This window comes from Anabrus simplex, chromosome 4 (assembly GCF_040414725.1).
Source record: "Anabrus simplex isolate iqAnaSimp1 chromosome 4, ASM4041472v1, whole genome shotgun sequence".
Taxonomy (NCBI): Eukaryota; Metazoa; Arthropoda; class Insecta; order Orthoptera; family Tettigoniidae; genus Anabrus; species Anabrus simplex.
The window spans coordinates 202,775,775-202,797,293 of record NC_090268.1 but is presented as its reverse complement, the minus strand read 5'-3'; the positions used below and the strand labels follow the sequence as shown (position 1 = coordinate 202,797,293).

Sequence of the window (21,519 nt, the reverse complement as noted above, 5' to 3'; positions counted from 1 at the left end):
TCAGAGCTTATGAAATTCGACATAATACAGACCTATGCTTTTCTCACTTTGCGGCGCCATTTACAGGCAACGCAAACCTATGGTGTTCATCACATAAGAGTACTAACCACAGGGACCTCTCCCTATCCCGTGGTGTTCCTCATATAGTGGGTACTAATCATAGGCAAGGCAGAACTATGGTAGCTATCATCCCATGGTCCTGCTCATATGGTGGTACTAATCACAGGTACTGCAAAAGCCGATCGCGCGGTGCTCCTGTGTGTTACTGATCACAAACCAATTTCGTACCTAATGTAGTGGTACTATGCACAAGTAAAAGCAACCCTTGGTGTTCTCCACGTGGTGGTACTAATCACAAGTAATTTCATGGTTCTAACACAATCAACCCTTGGTCGCCCCTTTTAGTCGCCTCTCACGACAGGCAGGGGATACCGTGGGTGTATTATTCGTCAGCCTCCCCCACCCACAGGGGGTGTGTGTTTGGTCCGCGAGAGGTATTTTATTTCCCTCAATTCCGCCGGCAAGTCAGTTAGGACCCCCCTATCCGCCACCTGGGACGTGCCACGTGGGAGTATCACCTCTCCCCCTGCTACGCCTGCGTAGCAGGTTCGTGGCAAATACGTCTGCTTGCAGAACTTGTATATTTCGGTACCTCAGCGTCTCGTGTTGTTCTTACCCTAGCTCAAAGGTCGCTAACAGGTAGGGGATACTGTGGATGTAGGCTTAGCTTAGTGCTCCTGAGGATTGCTTCTCAGCCTAGCGCCTCTGTTTACTTACAAGTAAGGAATACCGTAGATGCGGTCTTAGCTTAATACCTTTGAAAATCGCTTCTTAGCCTAGTCCTCTCCTTGTCCACCTACAGGTAGGGAATACTGTAGATGCAGTCTTAGCTCAATACTCTTAAGAACCGCTTCTTAGCCTAGCGCATTCTGTTTACCTACAGGCAAGGGACACCGTAGATGTAAGCTTTTTGCTTAGGTCAGCACCCTGCTAAGTACAGGTAGGGGATACCGTAGATGTGATCTCAGCTCAGTACCTTTAAGTACCTACAGGTAAGGAATACCGTAGATGTAGGCTTTTTGCTTAGATCAGCACCCTGCTAAGTACAGGTAGGGGATACCGTAGATGTGATCATAGCTCAGTACCTTTAAGTACCTACAGGCAAGGGATACTGTAGATGTAGGCTTTTTGCTTAGCTTAGTGCCCCCGTTTAAGTTCAGAGGTCGAGGATCACGCGCTGGCCTTCCCAGGTTCGATCCGCATCAGCCTGCAGAACTCCTAAATTCTGGCACCTCGGCATCTTTCAAAAAACAGGAGGTGCGATCCCGGCCTAGTGCTTAAATACGTCAGCCTGCAGAACTCAGCGTAAGGCAGTCGGAAGAACTCTTGTTGCATAAACATTTCGTTTTAACTGTACTGCATACGTTTGCAACTTCTACATCCGCTTAATGATAAGCTGCATATTTACTCGGTGCAGCCTGTGTGAAGCGCTCCTCGCAGTTCTCTATGTGCGTTAATTGTGTGTGCATCCTCTACTTTCTCACCTACCGTCTAGTAGGTAAAAACAGAAGGTAAGATTAATTCCTTGAATATTATTATTATTATTATTATTATTATTATTATTATTATTATTATTATTATTATTATTATTATTATTATTATTATTATTTGTGATTTCTTTTTTTCTTTGTTTTTTAGAAAATCACTGTCTGCTGTAAATATTATTCTCCAGTTTGCAGCCTTCAACTTGATTAAGCCTAAACTGTTGGTTAGTGTTTGCATTTTTTGTTCGAAAGCAACTTCTACGCTACCTTACCCTTTCATATCCTATCATCACAAGTGCTTTCATACTAGTAAAGATAGCTAGGCTAGCTAACTTACCCTTTCATATCCCATCATCACAAGTGCTTTTACGCTAGTAAAGAAGGCTAGGCTGGCTGACTTATCCTTTCATATCCATTCATCACAAGTGCTTTTACGCTAGTAAAGATAGCTAGGTTAGCTGTTAACAAACCAACTAACTTTTGTAGCCTTCGTTGTTTTTAGCATTTTACGATAAGAGGATTAGAAGGCGTAGACAAGGAAGAGGTTAATCTTGTAACTTCAAACTCACACCAATGTCTGACCTCTATAAGTTGAAACTTGGTTTCTTCTAAACATCGCAACTCTAGGCTAGCTGACTTGTCCTTTCATATCCTATTATTACATTTGCTTTTATGCTAGGCAATAAAGGTCTTCGAGTTAAAAATAGCTTGGTTAGCTGTTAACAAACTAACTTTGCCTTTCATATCCTATTATCACTATATGTAATACAAGTGCTGTGTACGTAAACATGTGAATGTGCTTACAGATAGTTACTGTTAACAAACTAAATTACTATTTTATATCTTATTATTACAAGTGCTTCTACACTAGGTAATAAAAAATCTTTGATTTGCATGTTTGTAAAAATAGCTAGGCTTGCTCATTGTTTTTAGCATTCTAGGATAGGAGGATTAGAAAGCGGAGACAATACGGGCTCTAATATTAAATTTATAACGTGCAATGCTACCACCACATGTCAAAGAATAAAGTTTAGCGTTATAAAGATGGCAGCATGATGCTCTCTTGATTAAAGATGGCAGCTCGTCAAATTGTCTACTACCACATTTCAACTAAAGAGTGCAGCATGGTGCTCTCTTCATTAAAGATGGCTGCTTGTCAATTTTTTTGCTAGGGGCTTTACGTCGCGCCGACACAGATAGGTCTTATGGCGACGAGCTTGTCAAATTGTCCGTTACTACATGCTATAAAGAGGATGGCACTGTGCTCTGTAGATTAAAGATGGCGGATGACAGCTGTCAAAAATGCACGTGAGTTTGTTTTTAAACAAGAGCACGTAGAATTTGTCACCGCCACATTTCAACTAAAGAGTGCAGCACAGAGGTTAGCGATGCAAGATGGCTGTTAAAAAACCACGTGGATTTGTTTCCAAACAAGAGCATGTAGAATTTGCCGCCACCACACTTCAACTAAAGAGTGCAGCACTGCGCTCTCTTGATTAAAGATAGCGGATGACAGCTGACAAAATTGCCCGCTGAAAAGTATCTAGCTAAAGAGTGCAGCACAGTGCTCTGTTGATTAAAGATGGCGGAAGACAGCTAACAAAATTGCTCGCAAGCGGGCAGCATGGTGCTCTGTAGATTAAAGATGGTGGACGACAAAAAAAAGCACGTGGAATTAGCCGCCACCACATTGCAGCCAGTCCCTGCAATAAATGGTGTGAAAACATTGCTCATACGATCGGTTGATGCATGCATTTCAGTGGGCTTGGTCGACTGATATGTAATAGCAACTTCTGGCTCGGTGAGGAAAGCAACGGCAAACTACCTCACTCCTCATTTCCCTAGTACGCCTCTTCAGTGATGCCTAGGCCATCTATGGCAGCTGATGGCAGAGCTGTTGAGGATCCAACCAGCCTAAGGGCTGAAGACTGAACATACACACATACACATTTCAAAGGTATCTAGCTGAAGAGTGCAGCACGGTGCTCTCTTGATTAAAGATGGAGGATGACAGCTAACGGAACTTTTCAAATTGCCTGCTACTACGTGCTTAAGGTAGTAGCCATAAAGAGGGCAGCACGGTGCTCTGTAGATTAAAGATGGCGGATGACAGCTGTCAAAAAAAGCACGTGGATTTCTTTACCGATTCAAATCTCGCGCTAGTAAGGTTAAGTTGGCAGCACTGGAAGAGGCCCCTGGCTGCGGTGGAGGAGGCCCCTGGGAGCCCGGCAGTGGCGGTGACCGCTGAACCATCCAATTATACTACTGGTGTGACCCTTGATAACAGGTGGGTAGTGCCATATAACCCTGTTCTTTCACATACTTTCGGTGCTCATATTAATGTGGAATACTGTAACCCTGTGAAATCCATCAAATACATATGTAAATATGTTAATAAAGGGAGTGATCAGGCAACATTTAGTCTTGAAAATGAAAAGGATGAAGTCAAATTCTATGAGAATGGTCGATATATAAGCAGCTCCGAGGCTGTATGGAGAGTTCTGGCTTTTCCCATTCACGAAAGGTTCCTGACTGTCTTCCATCTCGCTGTGCATTTAGAAAATGGACAGCGTGTCTATTTTAATCCAAATGACTCCAATAACTTGATAAATATGATCAATAATCCACCCAAAACTACACTTTTAGCATTTTTTGACTTATGCAAAACAGATGATTTTGCAAAAACACTTCTTTATGTTGAAGTTCCCTCTTATTACATATAGAAAAAGAATAGATTTGGGAGAAGAAAACGTGGAAATGACGTCAATGGCTGGCCGGGAATACAGAAAGACCGGGCTTTAGGCAGGGTGTATACTATCCACCCTAATAATACAGAGTGTTATTATCTTCGCCTTTTACTTCATGAAGTCCGAGGCCCCACATCTTTCTTGGATTTGAAGACTGTTAATGGCATGATTCAACCCACATATCAGTCAGCATGTAAGGCTCGAGGCTTGCTAGAAGACGAAAGTCACTGGGATGCAACTATGGAAGAAGCTGTGCTTTGTCGTCTTCCATTTAGATTACATGAACTTTTTGTAGTAATGTTGATATTTTGTCAGATATCAGATGCTTTAAATCTTTGGGAGAAATACAAGGATAGTCTTTCTGAAGACATACGGCATCGAATGGAGTCAGAATTAAAACATGGAGATGTTCACCTAATTTTAAATAAAGCATACAATAAATGCTTGGTTTGTCTTGAAGATACAGTGCTATCTTTGGGAGGTCAGTGCCTACAACAGTATGGTGTACCTCAGCCATCAAGATGTGAAGCAATCTTACAAAACACAGACTACCTCCGGGAGATCAGCTACGATGCAAATATTTTAGCACAGTTTGTAAGTGCTAACGAAAATTCGTTAAACGATGAACAGTCCTATGTTTATGACCAAATTTTAGAAAGCACCGAAAGAGATATAGATCAGACATTTTTCTTAGACGCTCCTGGGGGCACTGGTAAGACATTTGTCATAAATCTTTTATTGGCAAGAAAAAGAAAAAAAATCGTGGGATAGCCTTGGCTGTTGCTTCTTCAGGCATTGCTGCTACGCTGCTGGAAGGATGTAAAACAGCCCACTCTGCTTTCAAACTGCCCTTGAACATGATCCGAATAGAGACACCTATGTGTAATATTTCCAAACAGAGTAACATGGCGCAAGTTTTGAGAGAGTGTAAGCTAATAATTTGGGGTGAATGCACAATGGCACACAAGGGCAGATTCGAGTCTCTCAGTAGAACATTACAAGATATAAGAGAAAACAATAGCTTAATGGGAGGGGTTACCGTGCTGTTAGCTGGAGATTTTCGCCAAACATTACCCGTCATACCTAGGGGTACACGGGCAGATGAAGTCAAATCGTGCCTAAAGGCTTCATATTTGTGGCAACATATCTGGAAATTTACATTTCATAGAAATATGAGGGTCCATTTACGAGGTGATATATCTGCTGTGCTTTTCACTGAGATGTTACTGAAAATAGGCGATGGAAATTACCCTTCAGTCGAAGGTAAAGTCACCATTCCCTCAGATTTGGGTACAGTGGTTAGCTCCCTACCAGAGCTAATTTCTAGAGTATATCCTGATATAAGTAACATCAAGGAGAAGCCCATAGAATGGTTGCACGAGCGTGCCATCTTAACTCCGAAGAACGATAAAGCAGCCGCAATTAATGACTTCCTATCAAAGGCCATCAAAGAACAAGACGTTGAATACAAGTCTTTTGATTCAGTGATCCAAACGGACGACGCCATCCATTACCCCATAGAATTTCTTAATACTCTTAATCCTTCTGCTCTTCCATCACATAAACTCATTCTTAAAATCGGATCACCTGTAATGTTACTAAGAAATCTTAATTCACCTAAATTGTGCAATGCAACTAGGCTACAAGTAAAAGCATTGCATAAAAACATTGTAGAAGCCACAATAACCACTGGGTCTGCTCGGGGTGAGACAGTTTTCATCCCAAGAATACCGTTAATCCCAACGGAATATCCGTTCGAGTTTAAAAGAATACAGTTGCCATGACTATTAATGACTATTAATAAATCTCAAGGACAGTCACTGAAATTGGCCAACATCGACTTGAGAGAGGACTGTTTCTCACACGGACAGTTGTATGTAGCATGTTCCAGAGTTAGCTCTGCCAGTAGCCAGGTCATCTTAGCCCCAAAAAGGAACACGACAAATGTGGTTTACAAGGAGGTACTGGGGTAGATGAAACTCAATTTTTCGGTGGGTTTTTACTCTCCAGGAATTTTCAGATAATGTCTTAGTGCAGTGCCGAGGAACGATTACTTTTATCAAATTACTAAATCCACTGATTGTCAATCAACGCCCAGGCAAAATACAAGTAAATATTCCTCTGAAACCGCTTGACGTACGAGGCTGCAATTTCAGACAATGGTTGCTCCTATATGTCTTAGACTTCAAGTAAGAAGTGGTCTTAAAACAATACAGCCCTGAGGGGTTTTCACTGGCGGAGGTGGGGTGAGGTTTGATGACAAAAATATTAATTTCTCTGAAACCGCTTGACGTACGAAGTAAACATTTTAGATTATATTGTAGGTATTAAGTAACATCAGGTTTGAAAAAATAACCTCTCAGGGAGTTAAATGGGACTTAATATCGTTAAACACTATATTCATTCCTCCAAAAACGTTTAATGTACGAAGATAAAATTGGAAGTGGCGGAATATATTTTAAATCCCAGGTGTGAAATAGGAGATATTTGAAAACACCCCACCCCTAAGGGTAAATGAAATTCTTCATTTCTCTAAAACGTTTGACCTACGAAGTTGTAATTTTACACAAAGGTTGTTTTTATGTTCTAAGTGTCAATTATCGTATACTTCAAAACATTTCTCCCCTAAGTGGTTTAGATAGGGACCGACTCTAAAATGGCACAATATTCATTCTTCCGAAACTGTTTCACGTACAAACTTTAAGTTGTATATGGAGGTTGGTCTTCTATGTGCTAGATGTTATCTAAGAAAACATTCTACACCTTTAATAGTGTTCGATGTACAAATCACAATTGCGCAAGTTGATCACTTCGGCGTCCTAGATTTTAAATAACATAGGGTTTTAATCATTCCTATTCTATAGTATTAATAGTTTTACATCCGAAATTAAATAATCATTCCTCCAAAACCGTTTGATATACAAACTGAGGATATATTTTATGGGCCCAGCCGACAGCCCACTACCGAAAATGTTAAACATTCAATTATAAATTTCAGTAAAATACCGTAGCGAAGCACAGGTATCTTGCTAGTATAATATAAATTTTTCAGTGACGAAGAGCCATACTAAACTATGTAAGCCCAAAACCTTGCGACATCAAGTGCATTTGGCTTCACTTTAACCAAGTCTTCTGTTGTGCAACTGAATGGACATGAACTACATTGCAGCAAATGGGCTGTGTTGATGTTGGTGTACATCAGGGTCGGCAGTTAGCTCGGTACTGTTCAACATTGTCATCAACTACCTGACGGAGCAGTTGATGACAGACGTGCCGTGGACTACTCTTTATGCATTTAAATTTTGGAAACTAGTTCCAAGTAAATGTTATAACTTATCTAGTTTAATATTAGTACTGAAAAGGTGGATTTTTAAATTTTACTTACCTATTAATTTTACTGATCTATTACTCTTTAAGCAGACTATATTGTTTTGGTAGGTGAGTCATATCAGGATGTTGAGGCAGTCTTGGAACGATGGCGAGTAATACTAGAGGCAAACAGATTAAGAATAAGTCGCAAGAAGACAGAGTACATGTTCTTCAACTTCGCACAGCCAGGGCAAGCGGGCCCACACAACACTGTCTTCCTTGCTGGAGAACCACTGATGATGACCAACAAGTTCAAATATCTTGGATTAGGTAGTGATCACAACTGATGTTAATATCGATGCAGATGTCAAACACCGCATCAGTATTCGTTGGATGAAATGGCGGTCTCTTACTGGTGTTCTGTGTGATAAGCAGATGCCAGTAAAATTAAAGGGCAAAGTGTGCAAAACCACTGCCCAGCCTGCCCTCATGTATGGCTTCAAATGTTGGGCAAGGCAGAAAAAGCATGACCAGCGAATGCATGTCACAGAGATGCGGATGTTGCGATGGTCGGCGCGAGTCAAACTGCATGACAAAGTGCGCAATGAATATGAGCGAAGATCCTTTAAAATTGTGCCCATCAGCAACAAGAAGGAGAAAAACAGCTTTGCTGATATGGTCATGTCAGAAAAAGAAATGAACACCATTTAGCAGAGAAAGCTCTTGCCATCGAAGAGCCGAAGAGAGAAAGAGGGCGTCATAAGGCTACATGGAAACGAACTGCTGAGGCTGAGGCTGCTTTAAGGAAAAGTGAAGTGCCATTAGATCTGGTACAGGAACGTCAGACATACTTTCTCCGAGTCAGAGAAGTCAACCCTGAGAGATCTTGAAAGTGTCCGTTTTATGGGTGCAAATACAGCCAGGAAAGAAGAAAATTAAAAGTTTAAAAACATATTAAAAATACACAAAGATAGACTAAGACAGAGTAAATAGAATACAAAGCAGTTAATAAAATAACAATTGAAAATAAAAAAATTCACTTTTAAACACAATAAAACATGCCACTACCCGTCATAAAATGAATGACAAGGTCAACTGAAATGAAATGGCGTATGGCTTTTAGTGCCAGGAGTGTCCGAGGACATGTTTGGCTCGCCAGGTGCAGGTCTTTCGATTTGACTTCCGTTGGCGACCTGCACATCGTGATGGGGGTGAAAGGATGATGAAGACAAGACATACACCCAGCCCCCGGGCCCCAATGATGGTTAAAATTCCCGACCCTGCCAGGAATCGAACCCGGGACCCTTGTGACCAAAGGCCAGCACACTAACCATTTAGCCATAGAGCCGGACACAAGGTCAACTGACTGCTCGTCATTTTGTAGAATGAGGAAAATGGTACTCAGAAGTTTTAGACTACGGTGCAGATCAGTCAGGCCACGCAGATGACCACCGCGAGTACACTCCGAGAGTCGAACTCCTTCTGCCTTCAGTAAGTAGGAGTGCATTAGTATACCATGGCTGATTTGAAAAAGACATAATACTACTGCTTATCTCCGAGAAATCCAAAGAGAAGTCTTCTATACCTTCGTAGTTCCTTTAAGGGGAGAGACCCGGCTTTTAATAATTTAATAATTTTAATATTTTAAAATAAAAAGTTCAAAATTTCCTGCCTTTCTAACAGTCTATCACTGTTTCCCTTTTAAATTCCAAGTTTATAAGAATTTTTGTATTTTTCCTTTTTTAAAGTGTGTATCATACCTCCAGCTACAAAATGAACCTCAATCATTAACATAGACTGTAATTCGGATTTTTTGTTGGGTTTTATTCCGAGCACCAGAAAATATTAATATTTTTGTAAATAAATATGTTATATAAAATCTAATTTAAATCCCATTGATCTGAATGAGGTACAGATTGTAGTACAACACTATGGGAGGAAACTCTGAAAAAATCATAATTATCCGTGAAACAGTAAGAGAGTTATGAAGGAAACCGTTAAAAGGCAGGAAATTATGAACATTTTATTTTAAAATGTTATAATTAGAATTTTGACATTATTGAAGTTGCTTCTGATTGCTCTGAAGCATGCCAATACTGGGATATGTGCAGCATTTGTCAACAATGTTTGTAGCATACATAACAATCGAATGAATATTGGCCTATTTTCCCTGTGTTAAGCCAGGTCACCCCTCTTAATCATTCTCAGTTTATTTGAAGGAGGGATGGCAGTGTGGTTCGAACCAGGTAATACTGTCATGTCATCGTATTCTCCATACAGATACAGACCAACCACACTACGCTTATGCAGTCTTAAAGATAAAAATTTCATAATGTTCCGTATTGAACTGTATCACAATTAAATTGAAAACAAAAAATGAAGTGGTTCAACCTATTCAATACAAGTAAATAAGAAGTGTAGTGTTACATTCTTATTTGGTTAAAAGCAGTACCGGTTTCAACCACCAATCGGCTGATGATGACGCAGATTGCTAGTCGAAACCGGTACTGCTTTTAACCAAATAAGAATGTAACACTACATTTCTTATTTACTTGTATTGAATAGGTTCAACCACTTCATTTCTTGTCTTCAATTTAATTATGCAGTCTAACCACACATTTAAATTTGGTGTGGCCCTTTCCTACACAGTCACTTGATGTAGGGCAGTTACACCAGTAGACATTATCACGAACATCATACTCATTACTGAACATCGTCAAATCAAATGTATTACCTCGTATTCGTTCAGGAACATGTGAAGTTGTTGAACACTGATGCGTAAATCTGTTTCGTTGAACTCGTATGGAATATTCCAGCCTAATGGACCAAATTTGCGTCTCTCTTGAACCAAAGCATGGAAGAAGCATAGTCCAAACAGGAGAATCTTAAATCTCTTATCCTGCTTACAGCTCATAAAGAAGGTAGAATCTGAAATAGGATCACTCGTGAAAGATCTGAAATAAAGAACAGAAATAGGTTATTAATTAATAATAATACCCAAAGGAGTGCCACATATGAGGGCTGTAAATAGAGCGTTGGCAACGTAGTCCAGACACTCGCAGGAGATCAAGCATACGCAAATAGGATATGAGAATGCTATTGTCAGTGTGTAGTGTGCATTTAACGGTCATACAGTTGGGTGTGTTGTTGCTGTGTGGTGTTGGAGAGAAGTGTGTTGACTTCACCATTCTAAGGCATGGTTTCAAAAGGAGATCAGTGTTTGTGGATTAAAATCAAAGTTGTCCATGGCTAAAATGCATCAGAATGTTATTGAGGATTACGTGAAGCCTGCGGTGAGAATGCATTACCATATAGGATGGTAGCACGACGGATCAAGGCGTTTTGTATGGATTGGAATGAGACTGTGGATTTTCACCACACAGATCTGCCATCCATTCCTCAAAATCAGATTGACATCGTGAGTGGTCTCATCAATGGACTGTCTGGAAATTATCCATAGAGGTTGGTTTCAGTCATCAAACGGTGTGGCACATACTGACGAAATGCCTTATCATGAGGAAAATTGCGTCCTGTTGGGTTTCACATTAACTAAAATACAGAAATGGCACCGGTATGCACTGGCTGGCAACCACCTGGACAGATTAGAATAATAACAGTAAATTATTTATTAAATTGACCACCTAATCAATACAATCAATACAATACAATACAATACAATAATGGCCAACCACATGAGGGACACAAGACATAAATTCACTACAATTCTTCATATTCTCAAAAGATTTCATAAAAGTAAACTTATGACAGAATACGAAAATTTATTCATTTTCCTCAACCAACATTTCAATAAAGATAAGAATCTAAACGACATTATTGATTTTAAAAAAAGCCCCTTATATGAACAGGTTTTTATTCTATTACAAAATTCAATTCCCCTCACCAATATATTCTTAAAAATTTTCAACCCCAAATTATTAAGCATTCCCACCTGCAGCTAATACACTCCCCTCCCTTCCCCTCACAGCTAGTACCTCTAATTCAAATGCAACCAATAAACCCATAGCCACACCCACTCTAATATCGCTCCCTCCAATGGCTTCTCACCGATACAACACACGCAATAATACACTCTCTTCCTTCTCTCCCACCAATAGCAGCTCCCCTCCAAGCACTACGAACAAGCCAATAATCAGGCCACCGCAAACAGTACCCCCTCCAACACAAACCTACAGCTACAACACTTGTAGTAAGAAGTCTACAGTTGTCAATACACTTAATTCATAACGTACAAGTTACCTTCACCTCGTGAAATGGTAAGTATACACGATCTCCGCTAAACTTTTTAAAAATCTTTTCACACAGTTAATACCTTGTTTCTGGTTTCCTTTTACAGATTCAACTGTCAATAAACTCATATTCTAGACAACATTTTAACATCGCTTCAAATTGAAATGGTCCACAGAGTTCCAATTTTAACACTGTTCTTCAACCTTTAATCTACAACTAATCTTCTCATCAATGTGTTCTACATTTCTACCATATGCCTATGACTTTCGTTTTTTGTCTCCTAGAAAGGAATATAGTGATCTCTTGACTAACCTTCAACATTATTTTCTCAATATTACTTTTTGAATAAATATGACTGATCGTCATTCTCGTCAGAGTCTAATTGTAACCGCCAATTACTCAACTTAATTTTATAGCAAAACTACTTGTTCATCACAGTCTGTTGCTTTGTCCATTTTACTGGTAATAGCAGCCTTTTAATATCAATAATTTTAATACTATCACCTTTGTAATTCTTCACATTGTAAAAAAAATTTAAAACCAACATTGTTATTTTTAATGTTAATTTTAGTTTAAGTCTCTTCATGATTTTTTAAATTATCTTATTATATGTTAATCAAGTGCTTATTTTTATTCTGAGGTTAAGACAATGGCTGATGATGCCTTCATACTAGGCAAAACATGTAAAAAAAAAAAAAAAAAGATTATTGTATTGATTAGATGGTCAATTTAATATATAACTTACAGATACCGCAACGAAGAGGATGCTTTTCTGCAGTGTATTGCCACCCTTGATAAGAAAAGTGGGCATGAATTAAAGCGTCAATTGAATAAATGAGTTAGCCAGATTCACCACGTCCACAGAAATTTTGACAGGGACCCAGTTGGGTGAAGGTAATGCTGATTGTGGCATACAACTATGAGGGTGTTATTCTGATGCATGCTTTGCGTGAGGCACAGACCGTCAACAGTGACTAGCACTGTCGATTTCCAGAGCAACATCTGCGTCCGGCTATGCAGCACTAACATCCACGTTTATTGCGAGATGATTACCCTAATGTGTTGCATGACAATGCACGTTGTCATGTCGTAAACAATGTCAAGCTGTCATTGCAATGGTGGCATTGGAAAGTCTTGGAGCATCCTCCGTACTCACCAGACATGAATCCTTGTGACTTCGACCCATTTCCAAAGTTGAACGAACCCCTCCAAGGCTGCCAATTTCCTGACGTGGCATCTGTACTCCACACAGTAGGGTCTCTGTCGCTGTCATGAACAGAGAACACCTTGCCAATGGACCCTACGGCTTCCCGACATTTTGAAAACGGCATTAGACTTTGTGGGTGGCTACAATGAAGGAATGTAATGCAATTGCACTTGTTAGTTCATTAAATACTGCGTTCCATCAATATTGCCACTACTTTATTTACAGACCGCGTATATAACATTTAAGAGAAAGATAGTGGGGGATAAGAAACTAACATTTAATAGGACGAGCACAATGGCAGGCGAGTGTGGGAAGAGGGAGCAACAGAAATAGGAGACGACGACGAACACGGAAACACAAAAGGATAAGGACAGTCTCCACACACTGCCATCTTCAAATAGACAGGCTCCCTCCCCATCAATCCCAGTTCTTTTACAGCCATCTCTTCTCAGCCCCTGATGAGCTCATTTCTGCTTGCCAGCTTCATCAGGAGGGTGGCCATCTTGACAAATCTTCAGTTCTGATGTGGGATAAGTATAGGATAAGAAGAAAGCCTGATAAGTACAGGAAATGGGGGAAACATCAACAAACATAAATAGAGGTGGTAAAAGAATATACAATATTTTTAAAATTTGAACCTACCAACTAACAGACTAAACGGTAAAAACAAAAACAATATTATCAGAATGCCTACTTTGCAGATAAATACCATGATGTCCATGAACTAATATACAAATGTTATTACTGTTATTATTAGTATATTGTTTCATGTTTAGTTTCTATTTCATAATACAATTGTGAAACTTGAAAAATATGAAATGACCTGTACTGCCCCTCGGTGTGAGAATCATCTTCTCCTCCTAGAACCTCATCGCGTAAATACAGTACTCACAGATAGATATCCGATATGACTGCATTGTTCTGAATTATTGGAATAAAATCAATATTTGTTTCACCTGGATACATAATTCATTTGTCTAGCTCTGTAGCTAACTGGTTAGGATTCTAGCCTTTGGTATAAGAGGTCCTAGGTTCGATTCTGGGAGTGGTTAGGGATTTTAGCCTTCACTGGTTAATTTCTCTGGCTTGGGAAGTAGCAGTGTGTGCCATCTTCAGTATTAGTTTTCATCCTAGTTAGGGCCCAGACTCGCAGGTCACCTATGGATGTAAACTTAAAAGCTCTGCACCAGATCTCAGGAGGCGATACACCATGATTATATGTTAGCAGACCTCTCAAATCAACTGGCATAAAATACTGTAATTATGCCTCCCGCAGTCCAGTGCAGAGAATGGCGAAAAGTGTGAATGAATTAAGTATCAGCTGTTCACATTCTCTGTTCATGAAGAGTAACAGAAAGCATAATGTGCCAAAAGCATAATAACCTTTAGTAAGAAGGCCTCTTTGACTCACTGTAAATTAAATATAAAATTTGTACAGTATTAATAATTTCACATTTGTCATTATAATACCAGTTTCTACCTTACACCTTATGTAAATGTATCTTAGTTATAAACATGTTCAAAATGTAACACAATTTCATGTCGTCAACAAAATAAAAATATGATCTTCCCTCTTCTCTCCCATTCTTCAGCTGATATTTTCAGTATCCTCTTTTCTTGTCTCCCCCACTGGTGCTTCCCTATCCTGTTCCTTTCTCTGTCTCTGAGCTCTGGCATATTGGTTGGAGTATATTTATTTCTCCAGTTCTCTGTCCCTTCCATCTTGATCCCTATCTTAGTCCAGTCCTTCCAGAGTTTGATAACCCATATCGTTCCAATCTTTTCTCCTGCCCTAGCCACTGTGGGTGGGGGTGCAGAAGAAGAATACAGCCACAGTATCCCCTGCCTTTTGTAAGATGCGACTGAAAGGGGCAACCAAGGGATGATGGATTTTGAACTCTGAGATTACCTGTGATTAGTACCATCACGCAAGAAACATAATGGGTCAAATTTACTTGAGATTAGTACCACTATTTGAGGAACACCAAGGGTCTGTGATTAGTATCATCGTGGGTTTACAGTACGCATGTTTAGTACCACTGTATGTGGAAAACCATTGTTCTACTTCACCAGCAATTAATACCATTATGAGGGACTGGTGACCTAGATTTTGGACCCCTTTAGACAACAAGCATCATCGATTTAGGATTTTCCTTTGGAAGCAGTCCCTAGTTCACTTTACACCATTGTTTTAAGTTATTGTACGGGAAGGAGGTGCACTGCAGGTCAGATCCACTGAATAAGTTCATCTTTTTGAATTCTAGTCAGTGGATGGATTTTGGAATTTTGTCATTACATTTAATCTCATCTCGTACCATTAGGGGCTGATGACCTAGATGTTAGACTCCTTTCAACAACAAGCATCATCATCATCATCATCATCATCCTCATCCTGTCCAACCCATTGTACTTTTTTAATCAATCTCTCCATGTCCATCCTGATCACATGTCCGGCAAATCTTGCTCATTTGAATTTTATTTCTTCTGAAATCTTCCTTATGTTTCAGTACAGTTCGATCCCTTGATGTTAATTCCCATCTTTCACCTCCACCTTTTTGGTCCCAGTATCTTCCTCACAAATTTTCTCTTTTCTTACTTCAGTTGCTCTTGTCCTAGTGCCATCATCTTGGACATGTATAGTACCGCATTCCTCACTGTTGCCTTGTAGTGCATAGCTGATGTTTATAATAAATATTACATTTCACCAACAAAAAAACTGGACATTTTGGACTAGTTTTCTTTAATAATGTTAAGTTAAGGAGTTTATACCAAATGACTGTGCTGAGATCTGATACTGTAATCTTGAACACAGAAGGAGAAGACCTAACCAATTCAACTACTTGGACAGTCCACAGAAAATGAAAATACTGGGTTGTGGTGGTACAATTTATTTGGGCTAATTTCTTTTTCATGAGAGTTTCTACATTGTATCATCTCGCCACCCCATTATTTTGTTTTATTAAAAGTTCGTTTACAGTAGAACCTCTGTTAACCACAACAAAGGGAGGGAAAGGTAGTTTCAGATAATGAAAATTTTAGATAATAATTAAAATATTTTCTTTGTATTCAAGAAACATTTTTGTTTTAGGTTAAAGTAAATAAGGACAATACATATACAAACTACTGTACATGTTTAGAATAAACATACCGCAGTTTTTTTTTTTTTTTTTTTAAGACTTCTACATTTTTTGTTTTCTTTTCACATCATTTTCTAGCCACTAAGTCACACCACCATTTCATTAGCAGAACATAAGAAGGCTTTGGTTTGTCACATCACAGACAAAGTTGGCCAAAGAGAAGGAAAGGAGGCAGTCAAGGTCAGAATTCAAGCTTTCTCCTACTCATTCCCTTTGTCATAACATAACATAGTTTTGTCAATTCGTTTTTACCAAAAATATTTATTATCGTTTCAGTTAAATGGTATTTTAGCTTTATTTTCATGTCTCGTTTTCTGTCATAAGTAGAATTGCTGTATTCCCTTGAGCTTATTGTAAAAAAACATGTCGAATCTCTGTCCTTGTCCTTTGGTAGGGTCCTTTCCATGCATCCCACTCACTTGTATCTATGTGCTGTAACCTCTTAGTATGATTGATTGATTGATTGATTGATTGATTGATTGATTGATTGATTGATTGATTGATTGATTGATTGATACTGTGTAAACATTGTTAGTGGGTTTTCATAGCTGTTTGGTTAACTGCATATTTATATTTATATTTATATTTATAGAGTTTATGTTATTTTGTTTCATAGTTTGTAATGGTAGTTTTAAGATAAGATTATGAATATTGCTCTCAGATGTACAATGTTAATGAAGTGTGGTTAAGTGTAAGACAGGACCATGAGTCCTAACTTCGCCACTACATATAAAGGCAAATATAATAATAATAATAATAATAATAATACCTGCTATGAGGTCAAGAACACAAAGAACTATGAAAGGAGGATGTTAAGTCTCCCAAGGCCTTACAATCTAATATTGTTCGAATAATATTTCAGCAAGGGAGATTGGAAGGGAAAGAAGTAATTGAAGAGACTTGCACAAGAAAGTGAAAGGTATAAATGACTTACCTGGCACAGGAAGAGTAATATTAATAATAATGTTTGTATCCCACCAACAACATATACAGTTTCTGGAGATGCTGATCCAGAATTTTGTCCCACAGGAGTTCTACAGTCTGAGTTACTCAGCCCAGCGGAACAGTTATTCTTCAAGTAGTTATTTCTAAATAAGATTCTACAAAGCAATTTCAAGCACAGAGACGGCTTTGTACTTTCATGAAAGGATGCTGATGATTATGATGCTTGTTGTTTAAAGGGGCCTAACATCGAGGTCATTGGCCCCTAATGGTACGAAATGAAATTAAAACAAAAAGTTTAAAATCATCCACCGACCAAAATAAAAAATAAAAATAAAAAGTCATGAAGAATGAATGGATGGACATGAAACCAAAAAAGCTACTGATCAAAAGTAGCAAAGACTCACAGTGTTCCACACAAGATGGTACTATTAACAAGTATTGTACGTCGTACAGGTAATGCAGACCTATGGTGTTCTCACACAATGGCGCCACTCATAGCCAATGCAAACCAATGGGGTTCCTCACCTAGGTGTACTAATTATGGGTGCCGGTACTCCCATGGTGTTCCTCACATAGTGGGTACTAATCATAGGCAATGCAGATCCACGGTGTCGCTCATATAGTAGTACTAAACACAGGCAACGCCCAGACCCACGGTGTTGCTCACATGAGTACGACTCATGGGTACTGGAAACCCACAGTGACCCTCTCACAGCTGCTACTAAGCACAAACCTATTGTGTACCTAACATAGTGGTACTACTCGCAAGTAAAGGCGACCCATGGTTTTTCCCGCGTGATGGTACTAATCAAAAGTAGTGTCATGGTTCTCATACAATCATCCCTTCGTCACCCCTTTTAGTCGCCTCTCACGACAGGCAGAGGATACCGTGGGTGTATTTTTCATCTGCATCCCCCACCCACAGGGGGTTTTCATGAAAGGAAGTATAGGCAAGACAGTAGTATGACAATGAAGGCTAAGAGTATGGGGGAAGCTACAATGCCTACAGTACTTTAATATATAACACATACAAGGTCAGAAATGATATACAAACCTGATGATGTTTGCCCTCAGGCCCTTAGGAGGTTCATTGGTCATCTTTACTCCATTCTGCAGCACCAACACTGGGAAATGATCAGCAGGATATGAAGTTAGCCACAAGCGGAAGTCGGGATGATTACGCTCAGGGGTGAATTCTTCGCATATCTACAAAAGACAATCAATCACAGTTCACTATGCTTTTATAAAATGTTTATGGCCATTAAATATCACAATAAACAACTGTTACATAATTTCAGAAGCCTTCTTTGTGGCCCAATAGTTCTTTCCAAAGGCATTTCCATCATACATACTGTTACTTCATATTCATTAGGTAGGGACACATTGCCCTGTCCGTCATTAAAACTATGGCTGTGAGCCGCAGAGCTGCTTCCTGCAGCCCCTCTACCATTGGAAGTCTTTCCTCTTCTGCCATAGAGGCCATTCAGCATTTTTCTCTTTACCTCAGTTGATCGGAGGGTGCTTATTTGTCTACGCCTTATTCGCACCTGTCCTATATATATCTATAGCAACTTACAGTGGGATGCGTTGTATGAGGGTTGATGTCTGGTGTCTCATGAAGGGTACTGTTTATTATTATTATTATTATTATTATTATTATTATTATTATTATTATTATTATTATTATTATTATCATCATCATGATCATCATCATATCACTATCATCATCATCATTATTACAACCTGTGACAAAGTTTGGTTAATAGTCCTGTACTATCAACATAGATGAGCAATGCACGACAGTGACCTTATTGTCCTTCAAAATTGTCCCCTCACATAACTATGCACTGCTGAGATCGGCGATACATGTTCTGGAAACGTTGCAAGAAGCCTTCCTTTGGGATGGTGTTCAAAAGCCTTGTCACGTTTCGTAGGATCTCAGGAATATCGTCAAATCTCTTTCCTTTCAAAGCGAGTTTGATTCGTGACTTTTCGGCTCTGACCCATTTCCAACGAGGGGATCCCGGAGAATGCCATTCCATGCTTTGCCGTTTCATTTCACGGTCGTACCTGAGACACTAGGTTTCATCCTCAGTGACAATACAGTTCAAGAAATTTTGTGTCGCATCTGCCGTTTTGACAAAATCCTGTGAAGCCTCTAAACGTACCTGCTTCCGATCGTCAGTCAAGTGATGTGGCACAAGACGAAACACGTTTTCCTCCCTAACTTCTGGGTAACAATTTGTCGTACGGATTCACAGTTAATCTGCAGTTCATCCGCTATCATGCGCACAGTTAATCGCCGATTGTTTATGATTAATGTCCTCACCTTCTCAATGTTTTCGTCACTGATGGCGTTCGCCAGTCTTCAGCTACGGGAGTTGTCAGAAACACCTTCCCAGCCTCCTCGAAAACGGGCAAACCACTCGTACACACACTTCAAGGACAGTGCTTGATCTTCATAAACATGTACCAGCATCGCATGTGCTTCTTTCGTTGTCTTGCTGAGCTTAAAACAAAACTGTACACCGATCTTTTGGTCGTTCATGTTTCTGTTCGCAGTTCAGAACCAACGGACTAAACTCGCACTGTGTCAGACAGGTTTTACACGGCACATACACGATGCTCAAGTGAACAACGTTGAGAGCACATGATCAAAACCTGCTGCTATGCAGGTGCAGCGTTGTGTGTCGCCAGTGTTGCCGGATCGACCGTTCTGACTTCATTCACCAAACTTTAATGCCACAGGTTGTATTATTATTATTATTGTACCAGGCGGTACACCTCCACACCACGAATTCAAATATTGCACCAGTTGAAACCTCTCTACAGGAGAAACTCTGAACTTTAAAATCTGTATTAAATCGAAGGTTTCTTGGAAGATGTCGCTACTGTAAATTTTGAAGTGTTCTGAACTATGTCTATTTCGATTTGTGTTTGTTTGCTCTGTAGCAAGAAGTGTGGACATCCTCTTCTAGATGTCACTACTTAGAAACTATAACCGTGCACCCTGGTGCGAAGTGGACGAACTGTTTTTGAAGAAATTTTGTATCTATAAGTTTGTTCTTTGTTAAATTTCTTTCTTTCATTTTTTGGGTTGGCAATATTGATCTCTGTTTCCGCCAGTTTTAAATTTAGCCAATCCTAAATTTTCTAAATTAATTTTCCACCAATCCTAGATTTCTTCTTCAGTTTTGACTTGTAATCTTTAGCCGACCAATAAAAGTTTGTGGGTGGGTTGTTATCATTCATGAAAGGTCTCGAATGTTCCACGAGGGTATATAAACTGCTGATTTTCTGGTCTTGGGGCCACTTCATCGACAACTTGCTTAGTGTGTGATTATGTAGCAGGGGGTGGGAAGCGCCTCTTTCAACAAGCAGCAGTTCGTCTACAAGGTAATGGCCTGTTAACATCTTCATTTCTTGCTAGCTCAGCAGTTTAACTCTCGGGGAGGGTTCGAAACCTTTAGTATGTAACCTACCCTTTTAAAATGTAAATTCTTTTCTGTCTATCTACAAATTACAAATCTGTAAAGCGGGGATAGAGAGTGCTTCACCCTCTCAAACTCCCGTTCATTTTTGATAAAGGAGGTGACTACGTTTTCATAACCGTTCTTCTCTTCTTTAATATAGTAAGTTTTCTCATACATGTCACCTTCCTAGATTGGGATTAGCCCCTGTATTATCGGCCTAGCGCCACATAGGTTTTTTGACACAAACGTTGTGTAGGAGTGTAAGCTATCGCCTCCATTCATTTTTGTATTATGGGCCAGTAATTTAACCTGATGTTTTGTTTTCCTCATGTAAAGGTTGGGTATCAAATACCCCTGTTTCTTAGTGTGCCTTGAAGGCAGTCTGAAATGAAGGTTGTAGCCTTTGATAGGCTGGTAATATTGAGAGCGGTTCTGCTCTTTTCTTTAACATTGTAATTAGGAGCAAGTGCTCCTTGACTTAGGGGTTTTCTGCCCTGTAGCTTTTGTGATTGTGAGCTGAGAGCTCAAGAGTTAATGAATTCGGGCCGTAGCCCAATATATGTAAAAATCACTTAACTGGTTTTTGGTACAGCGGCTGTATACCTGATTGTCTTTGTTATTTCCCCTAGTGGGAACCGGTTAAATATTCTCTAAATTGTGTACCTGATTTAACTTGTTATTTGTTGTATGCTCAAAATTCTATGCTACCATTGTTAAGTTTTGAAAATATAACCTTGTTAAAATTTTAATTCATCTTTCGTGCTTCTGTAGTTGAGACCTATTCCAACCCGCACCTTCTTTCACCTCTGCTGTTCCACAGTACCCTCGGAACAATTATTATTATTATTATTATTATTATTATTATTATTATTATTATTATTATTATTATTATTATTATTATTATTATTA

General features: G+C 39.3%; 1 protein-coding gene across 1 annotated transcript in view; it reads right to left on the bottom strand.

Annotated features, from left to right (window-relative positions):
* Positions 1-21,519, bottom strand: part of Dhc36C (Dynein heavy chain at 36C) — a 911,918-nt gene that overhangs the window by 66,147 nt on the left and 824,252 nt on the right. Inside the window, exons 48-49 of the mRNA XM_068227203.1 lie at positions 18,192-18,343; positions 10,335-10,554 (exon numbers count right to left, since the gene is read on the bottom strand). Of these exons, the coding sequence (XP_068083304.1) occupies positions 10,335-10,554; positions 18,192-18,343 (372 nt within the window). The remainder of the gene's footprint in view (positions 1-10,334; positions 10,555-18,191; positions 18,344-21,519) is intronic.